This window comes from Falco naumanni, chromosome 12 (assembly GCF_017639655.2).
Source record: "Falco naumanni isolate bFalNau1 chromosome 12, bFalNau1.pat, whole genome shotgun sequence".
Lineage (NCBI taxonomy): Eukaryota > Metazoa > Chordata > Aves > Falconiformes > Falconidae > Falco > Falco naumanni.
The window spans coordinates 16579678-16594221 of NC_054065.1; the positions used below are offsets into that span (position 1 = coordinate 16579678).

At 40.6% G+C, this 14544-nt stretch overlaps 1 protein-coding gene across 1 annotated transcript in view; it reads left to right on the forward strand.

Annotated features, from left to right (window-relative positions):
• The window catches only part of PLB1 (phospholipase B1), a 100242-nt gene that overhangs the window by 45319 nt on the left and 40379 nt on the right, over positions 1–14544 (forward strand). Inside the window, exons 18-30 of the mRNA XM_040612250.1 lie at positions 440–513; positions 1856–1899; positions 2734–2842; positions 3733–3784; positions 5717–5797; positions 7525–7590; positions 8290–8390; positions 10876–10957; positions 11623–11727; positions 12385–12480; positions 12963–13034; positions 13677–13736; positions 14135–14195. Of these exons, the coding sequence (XP_040468184.1) occupies positions 440–513; positions 1856–1899; positions 2734–2842; positions 3733–3784; positions 5717–5797; positions 7525–7590; positions 8290–8390; positions 10876–10957; positions 11623–11727; positions 12385–12480; positions 12963–13034; positions 13677–13736; positions 14135–14195 (1003 nt within the window). The remainder of the gene's footprint in view (positions 1–439; positions 514–1855; positions 1900–2733; positions 2843–3732; positions 3785–5716; positions 5798–7524; positions 7591–8289; positions 8391–10875; positions 10958–11622; positions 11728–12384; positions 12481–12962; positions 13035–13676; positions 13737–14134; positions 14196–14544) is intronic.

Consider the following 14544-nt stretch of genomic DNA (forward strand, 5'->3'; position numbering starts at 1 on the left):
TCTTATGTGTTCTGCGCTAATTACCACATTAAATACTTGTAGTCTCCTTTCATGGGGAAACTGGAGAAGGGAAGACATAAAATCTCCATACTACTTTTTAATGTGAGGAAAATTATAATAAATTATTCATTCCGGATCATTGCTATCTTATTTATTGCTTATGTAAATTTAGAATTATATGAATATTTTTAACATTCTCAACCAATTTTTTCCCCACTTGATCTAATCAAGAAGTTGATAGAAGAGGGTAATTCACTGGAGCGGAATTAAAATACCCTCAGCCCTTGATCCTCCTGAGAACTGTTATATTTTGGGACGATGACATAGCTTGCTTCATTAATATACACTGTAATTATTTTCACCAGGGTCAGTCAGAGGACTAGTTACCGTGGCAATTCTTATTTTCTGAAGGTGAATTCTTCTTCTCTTCCGCTTCCAGGCAGGTAATGGGGCAGCATCCAAACCCCATGATGTTATAGATGTCCTAACTCAGTACCGAGGTGTTTCTTGGAGGTGAGTTCCAGGAATTTCCCCCTCAGTGGGAGGGAATCCATTTTCTTGGGTTTTGATACGTATAGTCGATTTTGTATCAAATAGAGGTTTGTGAATTTGACTTCATGTTTTGCATGGATGTATGTGGTTGTGCTATTACTCATGATAAATAAAATGCTCAGGCTAGTGGATATCTAGAGTACAATGTAGCATGGCTGGTGTAGGCCTGGCTACATGCACGAAATGGGGTCTCTTCTCTCATGGCTGCAGCTATCACAAAGGAGACTTCTAGATCCCAGCACCATTGCACCACTTGCACATTCTGCATTTCTGTCCCTGCTCTTTCTATACCATCTGCTCTTCCCTGCTGTTGTCCATGTTACCCATTTTTCTCACATAAAATCAGCAGTCCACAAAAAGTCAAGATGAGATGGCTTTTGCTGCTGCTGTTTCAAACACAATATCTATTTCCTTGACTCTTTCCCATTTTTGCTTACGTCATGCAGAACAGTTTATCAGTTATGAGTCAGTACAGATTTTTATGTATACAGCATTTTATTACACAGGTCAAACAGCCACTCTGAAAAAAAGCAATCATGTTCACGTGTTATTCTGCAACTGTATGATTTAACACCAAACTTATCAGGCTGATTTTCTGTTCATGATTTCTTACCCATCTGAGCCACTGCAGCTCTGTAAATTTAAATAGGTACTAGAGTACTTCAGAATATTCTATTCCAAATTAAAGGAATACTACAGAGATGTTCAACTTTTTATATTTTGATCCTTAATAATAATCTGCTGACATTTTGAGGGGAAAAGTATACTAGCATTTTCTACAGCGTGAAGGAGAGTAAAGAGCACACACAAGGTGAATTTTACTGGTCTAGTAGTATTCTTCCAGTTGACTGAAATGGGGGTTGAAAGGCATTGAGTATACTTATCACTCTGAAATATATGCCTTTAGAACTTGTTGTTATGGATACAAAGTATTTGTTAACTAAAACTGGAAGTAATAAATATTTTAATAGAGACAACAATAGCAAAGAAGGCGGCTTTTAAAAATTATCATCTTTCAACTAGGTTTGAACATATGCCAAAACACGTGAGAGAATTGAAAGGGCAGATGGTATACAGGGCTTTTAGTATGATTATTATGGTTATGACCGAGTCTCTGATTTCGTGACCTCACTGATGTACGCACACACAGAGCTTGCTCTGACTCAGTACAACCACCGGGCGCTGTGCTGTGTGCGCCTGTCGGAGCTCCGTACGGGGGAGCTCTCTTACTTAGTCCACTGCCTTACAAAGTCCATCGTCTCTTGGGAGTTACTTATTTTTCCTTGTTCTTTCTTTTTAACAGTGTTGGGGGAAATGAAAACATAAGCACAGTCACGACACTTGCAAGTAAGTGCCTTTTCCCCTAAACTTGAGAAATAACTGGAGCTATTAAACCATCTGTTGTTACAAAAGAAGACATGAAGAAAGAGTTACAATTTGCAGCATGACAGAACCAATGCTTTTGTATTCAACGTCCAGTGCTGAGCAAAAGTTGCATAACAACCAGGCTGTAATTTGCTGTGCATGACTTAACTATTTATTTTGTAATTCCGAGGGGATTGGTTGTTTCAGTATTCTTCTGTTGGTTATAGTTCTGTCCAAAATGCATTGGGAATAGATGAATCAAAGTTCTTAGATCATAGCCTAAAGAAACTATTTTGACTGTATGGGAAAGTTGTTTTAGGCAGGACCAGAATCACGTTACGAGCTCAGATTTTACATGCCTTTTAGAGGTCAGGGCATTTTAGATCTGGGTGTTTGTAAGGCTGGTTTGTAACCTGAGATTTAGAAAGGAATCTTGGGTCTTTGGGGTTAATACATCTGGGGACATCAGGCTAAAGGATTTGATTCCATCTTATCTGCAGTTAGAGTATGACACCATAAGAGTCGCCTGTGTGAGCACAGCGTTACTCATTGTCGCTTGCCAGGCAAAATGGCATTGCTAGCCAAGATGATTGTGTTAGATCCTGAGATATCAGGGTTCGTGAAACTCAGAAACCTTGAAGGCAAGGAAACAGCTGTATGGCAATGAACCTCCACTTTTATTATACTTAAAGGTTAATTTTTTGATAGGTATCTCTTAAAGCTTTTTAATGATCTTTTACTAAAGTCTAATCTTTATAACCTCATTTGCTACCCGCTGTAGTAAGCAACATTTCAGGGTGCTGTCTTTTTCTGCAGATATTCTTCGTGAGTTCAACCCATCCCTGATAGGGTATTCCATTGGCACTGGAAAGCAGACTACAAGTAATGCTGCACTAAACCAAGCTGTGGCAGGGGATCATGCAGAGTAAGAGGAAAAATCTTTTAATTTTAATAAAAAAGCTGATTTTTCTTTAAAACTCAGTTCTAACTAAAAAGGACTTTGGCAAGAGTGCAATAAGGTTGATAGGCAAACCCAAATATATTTTGTTAGCCCATCTCTAGCATGAAGGCCAAGAAATGTGATGGGGACTTTGCAATGTTTCTAATCTAAGTCAAATAAATTAGCAGCAAAAGCAATGCTTTATCTAGTATTTTTAACCAAGAAGCCCAAAGAACTTTACAAACACTACTCAGAAATCTTCACATCCCTATTATGAGGCAGAGAAAAAACATCCCTGTTTTATAGGAGGTGTATTCAAACCCTCTTGTCAGTAGGACCAAGAGTTCATGCAGAGACACTAAAAGAAAAATATGGAATGCTTATGGTCAGTCTGTGACAGAATTGGGAATTAACTAGAGAAATTCATATCATATCTTCTTCTCATTGGAACACTTCTTCTAAGACATGCCTCAGTGGTTCAAGGTGATGTAATAATATTGATACATGCACGGGTGCTTCAGTGATATGTGTATCAATAGCATTTGTCTGATGTTGGGTAGGAGCAAAGTGCACTTATTTTGTAATAGCACAGTATTTTCTGTATAGCTTGTAAAACTGTAACTATGTAGCATTTGCAAAGTGGTCAAATACCTGTCAGATGCTTTTTTTTTTTCTCATTTTTTCTCATCGCTGTCTCAAAATATAGCCTTTTTGGGGTATCAAACCTTTAATTCAATGAAAATTAGACTTTCCAAGGTATTTTTAGCCATTATGTGAGGGACATCAATTCAAGAGCTTTCTTCTTTGCATTGCTGTCTATGCAGGATTCCTTTTTTTTTTTTTTTTTTAATATTTTATTTTTCTTTTATTTTTAGGGATGTTCCTACACAGGTTAGAAGACTGGTGGACCGCATGAAGAATAATACTGTGAGTTTGAACGCATCATTAATATCTTTAGAATGAAGTTAGTTATACGGCATCATTTAGTTTCTAACAGACCAACAGCAGATGCCAACAGTGGGAGCCCAACATTAAAACTATGGGTACAGCAATGTACAGTGTAATATTCCCTAGTGCAGGGTGAGTCAGTAAAAAATAAACTATAGTTTTGTCTTAAATGGATTTGTACCAGCACGCGATAGGTACTATCAATCCCAGATAATTGTTATCTTCTTATCATTTTTACCACAAGTGGCTGGTGTATTCAGTGTTGTTACTTCCCCTCCCAACCTACTTCACCCTGTAAGATGACAGAACTTTTTCTCTGCTAGGATTTTGCTGTGATACGATTATCTTGTAAGCACGTGTTTTTTCCAGCAATAATGATATGTGCTAGGATGTTGAATGCAAGATTTTGAAGTGGCAAATCATGTGGAGTGAACATGTGCATTGAGGAATGGACTTGTTTTCTTTAAAAAACATTTGGTCCCTTCTTTCCCTTAGTCATCATTTGATTTTTGACTTACACATTTGTTGTTAGGAATTACTTGATTAATGGTCTGTAAAACACACATTAGTCTGAGGATTGCTTGCATATTTTGCACCTCAGCTGGTACTTTGAATGTTTGCTGTTCGTAATTTGACAAATGTGCTATGCAATCAGTGACCTAAGTTACACGATATTATTTTGGCTTTCCAATTGTGCATTTGGAGAGCAGCCAAAAAGACTTCAAGATAACTGTGTGTGCATGTCTAGTATAAATACTCTGGTGAGTACATATTGACAAAAATATTTGCAGTACCTTCCTTTTTGGTTCCTTTCTCGTAAACAAGATTTCACTCTGATGTCTGTATCTGAGATGAGATTAAAAGGGATAGCAACTGACAGTGAAGTGGTTGGATGGTTTTCGTTGAAACTATTCAAGTGCTAGTCTGTTGTATTTATCGGCTTGGAAACATCACACAACAGAAATGAATGCAAATACCTTTTATTTAACTAATAAACTTTTTTACCTAATAAACTTATTTCTGACTAGGAAGTATGTTCATATTAGAAGTCATACATCTTTGATTTGAGAGTGCCTTTTTTTTTTATTTTTAAAAGTTTTTTTAGTGCAGGAGGAGAATTTTCCCCTCCTTTAATTTGGATAAGTATGTTTTGAGGCCAAATTATTGAACAGCGTGTTTACTAGCTGGGATATGTTGCCTTCTGCCTTTGAAGATAGATATTTTTAAATCACTTGAGGGTGATGTGCTATTGCTGCTTTTCTTAGTGGTGTTTTGCACCGAAATTGAAGAGTTAAGATATTGAGTACAACATCCACTACATGGTACTAAGTGTATCTGAATCTTTTCCTCATAACTAAGGAGGTGTGTGTTTACTGTAGCACAATCACCTTGCATTAGCTGTGCCTTTGCAAAATCTTTCCAGAGGAAAGGTACTATGATTTTTACCAGTACTGTTAGATAGAGTTAATATTGCCCCTCTATTCTTTGCCATTTGTCTCACAACAAGACTGAAATATGTTGCTCTCCAGGGTTTTCCAGCAGGATATCTGCATTATTTATGACACAGTAAAACATCGACCATCATTTTTGCAATGAAGATACATTCCTAGAGCTGCAGGAGTCTTCACTCAGTGTATACACAAGATATTACTAAGAAAACCCTACAAATGGATTTTGAGCAATAGTTTTCTGAAGCAAGTAATTTTGCACAGTGCTACTGATATTGTAAACCTTATTTAGATCATAGTACTTTCTACATCTTTAATCATGATTACAAATTCATTTTTGTTGTGGATGCTTAGAGAATTATAGCCTGGTACCCTGAGAAATTTGTGTTATGTTGCCTGTCCCTCTCCCCCTTTTTTTTTTTTTTTTTTTAAATAAGTTTCATTCTATCTCTTCTGTGTGCAGAAAATAAATTTTCAGACTGACTGGAAGCTCATAACACTCTTCATAGGTGGAAATGACCTATGCAAATTCTGCAATGATCCAGTAAGTCCCCTGCTGCCTGCAGCATGAACTGGGCCAGCCTGGGCTTAGAGTCTCTAAGCACTGCAGTGGGTGAGAGGGAAGAACTCGGTGGGTGAGACCAAAATAATGTAGGTCTTATTTGTGCAGTTCTGGAATGTAACTACTGAGAACTTCAGGTTGTTCAACCCGACGTTATGATAAATTAAGTGATATCTTTAGAACACCTGTAAATTAGATAGTTGTGGCTATGTTGATACGCTGTTAACTAAGATAACTTTCCATTATCTAGCCAGTTTACCACCTGTAGATAAAAGGTCAAGGGTTTTTGCTCCTCTTTGCCTTGTGCACAATCTCACTCCTAAGTCTAATTTGGTGCTCTCTTACTAGTTTCAGTGCTATGGGAATGATTCTACCCACAGCTCATACTGATGCAATCATATGTAATATAGCATATATTGTATATGCATATAATATACATATGCATACTGTATGTAGCCTTTGGAATGTGCAAGTATACAGGAGGTGAAAGGTTGTGGCGACTCCTCTTACCTACTTATAAGTCTTACCTACTTATAAGCAGCACAGCACATACTTTTCATTCTGTGCAATCAATTTCAGATCAGGGAAAACAGTAAAGCAGAACAGTAAGATGGTTATAAAAAAAGGAAGGAGTAAATTAACCATCTCTACCTTCTGCTCCAGACCTAGTCACAAAACGGCACTCACACATGAGTGTGGGTGGCAAAGAGATAGCATGTCTGCATCCAAAGATCACAATGATACTTCCTTTACATTGCACAGCTACAAATAGTGCCCACCATCTTGCTCTTCATGAGCTGTGATTTAGGAAATGAATAAGCGAAATGAGCTGTCTAGTTTTGTAGAGTAGGCCAGTGGGGTTCTCAATGAACTTCTGCTTGAAATTAAATCAAAGAAAATTAAGGCTGAAAATAAGACAGGCATTTCTCATAGGAAAGTCTATTCGACTGTTGAATAGTTCCACAAGTGAAGAAATAAAAGTTGGATACTTGAGACAATTAAATTAGAGGATTTAAACTGCTCAAATGGAACAGGGAAATTTCACCACTGAGAGGCAAGTGTATAAAGTGATTTCATTCCCAGATAAACGTCTCAGCTTTGCCAGTTATTATTTGTGGCAGCTAAGGAGCATGTGGGAGGCATGTTGCTAATATTTGATACAGCAGAAACAAACTTACTTTTACAAAAACTGATCTCTCCCAAAGATGGTCCCTGTTGGTAAGTTGTTAGCCATGCTTTTAAGACCAGCCAAGCCAGCGTGGGGATGGAGGGTGTTGTGATGTCTGATAATGCATTGGAACAGGCTGCCCAGGGAGGTGGTGCAATCACTATCCCTGGAGGTGTTTAAAAACCACATAGATGTGGTGCTCAGGGACATGGTTTAGTGATGAACTTTGGTTAATGGTTGGACTTGGTGATCTCAAAGGTTTTTTCTAACCTACGATTCTACAATTTTATTCTATAATGCCCTCTGAATTTTGTTCCCTCACTGGTATCCAGTGTCTGCTAAATTTTTTTTTTTTTTTTTGCAAGTGAGACAGCTGTGATGGGAAACAAGAAAAGCAGAGACAGGACAGTTTTGCCTAAGACTCTGTCACTCTTGACCCAAGAGTTAGAAACATAAATGCTGATGCGGAACACTCTCACTAGTCACTGTTGTGCCTGCTTGAGTAAACTGATAATAAAATTCAACCCTCTTGCTTCGACAGATACGCTATTCTCCTGAAAACTACACCTACCATCTACAAATAGCTTTGGACATGCTTCACAGAGAGGTAAAACAAACTTTTCTAGTATGTGGGAGTGGGGATCATGTTCTGTTTGTAAAGCAGTCACTGATCATTGATTGAGAATTTACTTTCTTGCTTTTATCTGCGGAGCACTGCTGTATGCAAAGATGCTTGCTTGCAGGAAAATCTTTGTGAAAGACAGAAAGGTCTGGAGAAGTATTTTACCAAAGGAAAAATGATGTGCTCTGTTTTAAGTGATGTGCTGTGGACAAATGTGTAAAGTATCACAACAAATTTGAACAAACATGGTATTTGATGCCTAGAAAATGCTTTGCTCATTCATTATACTGCAAGTAAGTATATTTCTTTGTGGTCATTAAGAGAGAGATTCTGATATTCCAGATGAAGATGAGGATTGTAAAAGTACTCAAAGAGCTATCAGGTGTCTGAGCCATGCTGAGACCTGTAACAACTTGTTTGGACCTTTTTGAAGTCATCATTTTCAAGTGACCAGCCATCAGCATTTAAAATAGAACTAGGCAGTGCAGGCAGGAGAGCTGTAATCTAGTATTGTATGTGGGGGGGATTAATTATTGAGAAAGTACTTTGAACACCTCTATTATGAATAATGCAAGCTACCTGAATCAGCAGGCTGCTGCCTGAGGTCTGCTGTGGCTGTGCAGGGGCAAAGATAGCACTCTGTGCTCTGGGCATTGGCTATGGGTTTGCTTATTCTCTTGGCAGGTTCCACGAGCATTTGTGAATCTGGTGACAATGCTTCCCATAGCAAGCCTCCGGGAGCTGCATGCATCAGGAAACAGTACCTGCCCAAAGTTTCTTATGAGGTTTGAAGATGATTTATGTTACAGCTCTCACTGTTGCTCACAGAAGGCTGCAAGGTCTTCTTGGGAAGCTCGTTTTTCTCAAAGGGAAATTTTCTAGTATTTCAGACCAACAAACACCTTCCTCTGTGTATGCACATGTACCTACATGTTGATTTCAACACAGCATTTAGAAATACTTGTCTGTCACTCTCCCTATCTCAGCCTTGCTGTTACCCCTTTTTGTGGAGTTGCCATTTTAATGACTCATCACTTATGCTGCAAGAGAGTTCAAGCCAGAGCAGAAAGAGCTCAGCTGTGCACTCTGGACAAAGACAGAGAAAATATTAAGTCACAGAGTGGGTTTAATTGATCACTTAAACCAAGTTTTATTTACAGATTTACCTTTCTGCAGTCTTAAAACTCTCCCTCTTGCTTCTGTAGTTTTTGATGTCTGTAATCTCGTTGCTGATTACTAGTTTTGTTATTAATTAGTATCTCAAGTAGATGTCTGGGATGATTAATTGCACTACCTGTTGCCTCATGGCTCAACAGTCCTCCCAGGTCAGCATGAGTCTGCCACTGCGGTGGCAGGTCTGTGCCTCAGTGAGCTTCTGGTGACTCAAGTAGGGTCCAGCATGTCCCCCTAGACTTGCTTCTGACGGGACTTGCTTAGTTTCAGAAAAGCAAATCTCTGCTTTTCTGGACAGGCCTGCAGAATAACCTTGTCCTGTGAATGCAGGCACCCCTGAAGGTGGTTTTTACAGGAGGAACATAGACATGACCCTCTTGGTCTGAATTAAAGGGTCTCTGGTAACTGTCAGTGGACAATTAGCGTTTAAATTCAAATGTTCATTTTTAAATTCATGCTTATGATAACCAGTTGTAGTTTTTCTCTTTAACAAAGGTTACTGGCTAGAGCACACATGTATCCCCAAGACTTTAATCGTCAGACAAGAATAGTTAGTGAAGCCTTTAAGATTAGCTTATATCAAGGTACCTTGTAACCTTTCCCATCATTTCAGGTGCCATGCTGAATTTAAAATTTGCCTGTCTGGCAGCAAGCCAAGTTACCAAGCAGACCCTGTGGGGGGTATTAAATGCCATGCTACTGAACTGAAGAAAGACCTGAAGGAGGCTTTTAATCTTAAAAGCTTGTCTTTTTTTTTTTTTTTCCTCCAAGAGTAGTAAATAACCTAAAAGAGTTTGTCTCCTGCCTCCACTAATTTTGCCTTGTTTATGTTACTGAAACACTTCTGAAAACACAGTCTAGGTTTGTATTGCTTTTCATATAGATGTACTGTAGAAATAAGATACCGGTTTGTTAGTTGCGCTCCATTAAGCCAAGTATGGAGGTAGTAGGGATCTTTGTATACTCTGAACCTATCAGCTACAACTCTATAGGAGGTATTTCTCTAAGAGCTCTCTCAGGGATACTTTGCTGTCATATGATGACCGCATTTTTTAAAAGCCTTTTTTTTCATTTGGAACTGTCAAGTAATAATGAGGCATGCCCAGGAAGATGGAGCATCAGAAGGAAAAAAACACATGCTAGAAGGATCAAAATGTCAGGAAGGGATAAAGGTGACCAACATGACCAACAGGAGTTCACAGAAACTCAAAATGCCTCAGGTTGGAAAAGCTCTCTAAGGATGGAGATTCTAACATCATTTGGGAAACTTGACTGAATTTATTGCCCACTAGCATAAATATTTAATTACTGATTCAAGTATTGGGCAAAACCCAAGAAAGCTAAACAGTTAAAGCACCTGTCCTCGCTCATGCCCAGGCTCAGCTTCGCTCCAGACACCTCTCCCTGCCCCCTTGTTACGGCTGCAGGGTACCCTCAGTCCCTCCAGTGAGGCACGGCTGAGCAGGGGGTGGGGGGCTGGACGTCACCATGTCTCTCTGCCGCTCCTTCCTCGTCACTCCTGCCCCATGCTCCAGCAGGAGCCCTTCAGGCGTGTGCCTGCTCTGGGGTGGGCTCACCCCCGGGCTGCAGTCCCTTCAGGGGAGCGCCTGCTCTGCCACGGAGCGCAGCCGCCTCGTTCCTGCTGCTGTTCTCTCCTCCTCTCCCTCTCTGGTGTTTTCTGTCCTTTCTTACATGGGTTTCGACAGGGGCACCGCCGCCTTGGCTGACAGGCTCAGCCTGCTGCGTGGCTGGGTTGTTGAAGCCGGCTGGAACTGGCTGTGTCCAGCACAGGCAGGCCTGACTCCTCACAGAGGTCACTCCTGCTGCCCAAACCTTGCCATGGGCACCCAGTCAGCTCTTGCCTGCACGGAACCTTTTCCTCACATTATGTTCATTAATTTATCCCTAATAAATGGGTTTCTGCTCAAGAATCAGGGATTCTTTCTGTGTAGAAACTCAGAGGTGAGAGCTAACACTCCCATCGAGTTGCCTTTCGGAGAAATCCCTCTCAGAGGAGCTTTTAACCCTGTAGTTTGTCAGCTCAGGAATGGGGGACAAAACAGGAGCAGATTTCAGCACCATGCTCTTGTCCCACAGGTTCCTGTGCCCTTGTGTTGTAAACCCCAAGGACAATTCTAATGAGCTCAAGAAGTTGGTCTACTTTAACAGAAGGTACCAGGTAAGGCACGTGGCGTTTGTTACAGGTTTAATGTCATCCTCCTGTTGATCAAGGGACCACAGAGGGGCTAATATTTTGAGGGGAGGAAGGACAGTTTCCACTTGTTTTAATGACATATTTGTAGTTGTGATTTTTAAAAAAAAATACAAAAACATGAGGGGGAGATGGGAGTACACTCAAGATCTTTACAACTCTCACTAAACAGCAAAACAGATGAGAAGAAAAATTGTTAAAGACCCATAGAAAGTAGAATGTCAGAAAGCCAGCAGTTTGGGATTTTTTTTTTAACCACTTATCTCATTAGACATCAGATTAAGTCAAAGAATGTGATAACTCGGGAACAAACTTTCGACATGGGATGTCAGCCAAACCAAAAATGCTTCAGTGGTTCTGGAAGATCATCTTGACAGAAGATCTAATTACTGAGCAGGTTGCCTGTCTGTGTCAGTCAGGCAGCCATCCCCAGGCTGCCCCTCTGCAAAGAAGCCTGCGATGCCTGTCTCAGAGATGGCTACGCAGGTTGCCCAGCACAAACTGGAAACCACAGCCACATCTGGGTTTCTGCACTAAGGAGGGGGAACCCTTGGGAGAGATGTAAATGGATGGAGGGACTCGATGAGCTGAGTGTAAAAGAAGGAATGGTGGCAACTTTTCTTTGACTCTAGGAGAGAACTCGCCAGTTAGTGGAGAGCGGAAGGTATGACACTAAAGATGATTTCACAGTGGTTTTGCAGCCGTTTCTGATGAATGTGAAGATGCCAAAAACACAGGTAAAAACAACCAAAAACCTGACCCCTACATTAAATCCTGGTGCAATTCCACTGACTTCTCAAAATTTTCTTGGCTGCAAATGTGATCAGCAGTTTTCTGCCCTAATAATTATTATATTTAGTTGAGTTTACATCTGAAATTGCAGACAATGTTTATGGAATAACTTGGGGGTAATGGGCAACAGGAACACAGACTTTGAAGACATGATTTCAGGCACTGAGTCCACTCCACTGCAATCAGACAACCATGTGCTAAATATTTAGTTCAAAGTCTTTACCAGGGAGCACTTGCCCTTCATTCCCCATATATCACAAAGTTCCTTCCAGTACTTTGGCAAATTACTTTTAGTATGAAGGCCCATGTGCTTCAAAAGACTATAATGTGTGAATCTCAGGGGAAATAAAGAATGCAATCCATATCTGTGCCCAGGTATTCTGCACCCAGAGTCATAGTGGTCTGTATTCCTTATTACTTGGAAATCCTATATTAAAAAGCTTTGAAAGATTTCTTAGTTCTAAGTTTAGTGTTCTCTGGCTCAGTTTAATTCGATTGGCATCAGTGGCCTTTGCAGCTACTTTGGTTTGAAGTCAGTTGGGGTAACACACAGCCTGTTGTGTATGTACTGCCTCTTTGACAGCACCCATCTTGTTCTTTAGGAGGGGTGGCCGGACAGTTCATATTTTGCCCCAGACTGTTTCCATTTCAGCCAGAAGTCTCATTCGCAGGCTGCACGTGCTTTGTGGAACAACATGGTAAGATTTTTAAAGGTTGTGTTACTCACTCCTTGTCCACTCCGTCCTGCTCTTGGCAGCAAAAAAAAACCCCAAAACAAACCCAAGGAGCTACTAGGTGGCTAGTCCTATCTTTCTGAACCCTTAATTGTGCTTACAAAGGAGAGGAGTGATCATGTGAAGAAAGGTCACCTGAACTGTTAAACCAGTCACATCAAACAAGTAAATTTCAGGGTATGTTAAGGATAGGGGTGTTGACACTTCTCCCAGGGAGATGATGTCCACCTGACATGTTGATCATCAGACCACATTCATGGTGTATAGGAATTAGTTTCTTCAGTACACAAAGAAGCAGTGCATGGAGGCAGCCACCTGCACAGGTGCGGTGCACTGCAGTTGTCTTGCTGTGCTGCAAAGGTGGTTGAAAAGGTTGCAAAGGTGTTACCCATTGCCCTCTGATACTCATTCACTTTTCTTCTGTGCACCCCCCTTTTTTTCCACAGCTGGAACCCTTAGGGGAGAAGACGGATAGTCAGCAAATAGAAGATGAAATTGTTCTCAAATGTCCAAGTGAGGTAAGTTACAAGGGTGTCTGTGTTTATGTGGAGGTGCTAGGGGTTGGCTGGGAGTCTGTGTGAGCCTTTGCCAGCTGCCTGGAGTGCTGTATCTGTGAGGGAGGTCTGACTCTTCCCTGCATGGTTTGTGTCACTGCCACTGGTAGCACTATGAGATGGAGGGCAAGCTTATCCTAGGAGTAAGCTTCCTCACAGTCATGTGTCTCAGTTGGCTGAAACACAAGGGAAGGGTGTTTGGCCTACCTAGTCAAGGTCATCAAGCATCCATACTGAATGTCAGAGCTTCAGTGGGGAAACAAGGCAACGATGGCACCAGCCACACAGCTCTGCAGAGGTCAATGGGACTACCTTGCAGTGGGACCACAAGGTTGTTGTTAATCACACACAGCAGGGTTCTGAGCATATTATGTAAGTTCTGGCTGCATAAAAATATTGCCCCAGGCTTATACTGTTGTTGTATGGATTTTTAAAATGCCATTTCTTCTTCTTTTTTTTTTTCTTTTTTAATCCCTGGGATTCATTTGCATCAGGCTGCTAATCATCTACAGACATCTCAGAATCTCAGAACTGAAGGCTGGGGAATGGAAATCTCCATGTATCTTTCTAATGCTTTGCATTGACTCAGATTGCCTTGTTTTGTAGGCTGAGCCATTCCTGAGGACATACAAGAACAGCAATTACACATACCCTAACCAAACTCCAGTAAGTGTCAGCCTCACCATTCCACTGTTACTCTGCTGCATCTGTTCCTGTATGGTAACCAGATGAGTCATGCTCTCCACCACAGGTGAAATCAGTCTTTGGACAAAGGGGTTTGGAAGGCTGAGTGCATGGCATGGACCAGGAAAGCACTTCCTGAGTTAGGCAAAATGCTTCCTGAAACACCTGTAAGAACACATGCTCAGATAGCACAGTTATCAGTACAAAATGCTACTCTAATCTGAGTAATACTGAATATGATTATTAAATTGAGCAACCAAGACGTGTCTGGTTCACTACATGCTAAACAGTCTATGGTTAACCCACCTGGTCTCTGCTAGGAAAATCCTAGTTACTGTATTTGCTATACAAATGCTGTTCAGCTTTCTTCTTTTCTTTAGAATTATGGAAGCCAGCTGCTATGCGAGGACAGGTCTCCATCCTCTCCTCCTGCAACTTCAGGTAGTCTTGCCTGTTTTATGTTAAAAGGCTGAATTACCTTCAACTGTCCTTCAAGATTAGTTTTTATTTTTGCTGAAATGATTGCTGGACTGTGAAAAATACTGCTCAGAAAACATGTCATACTTTTCAGCAGCTGCTTAATAGATACAATGCCATACTGTCACACAAGGTAACATTCTGACCGAGTAGCTCTGCTTCATTCACTGCCAGTGGAGAACTTCAAAATATCTCATTATAAAATCCAAATTTGTGTGCTGGCATAGTCTATAAATGATAGTACCTAAATCTTGGGGAAGGAAACTGGAAATACAGCTTCGTGCATGTTAGCCTAGGACACAGCAGTATTCCA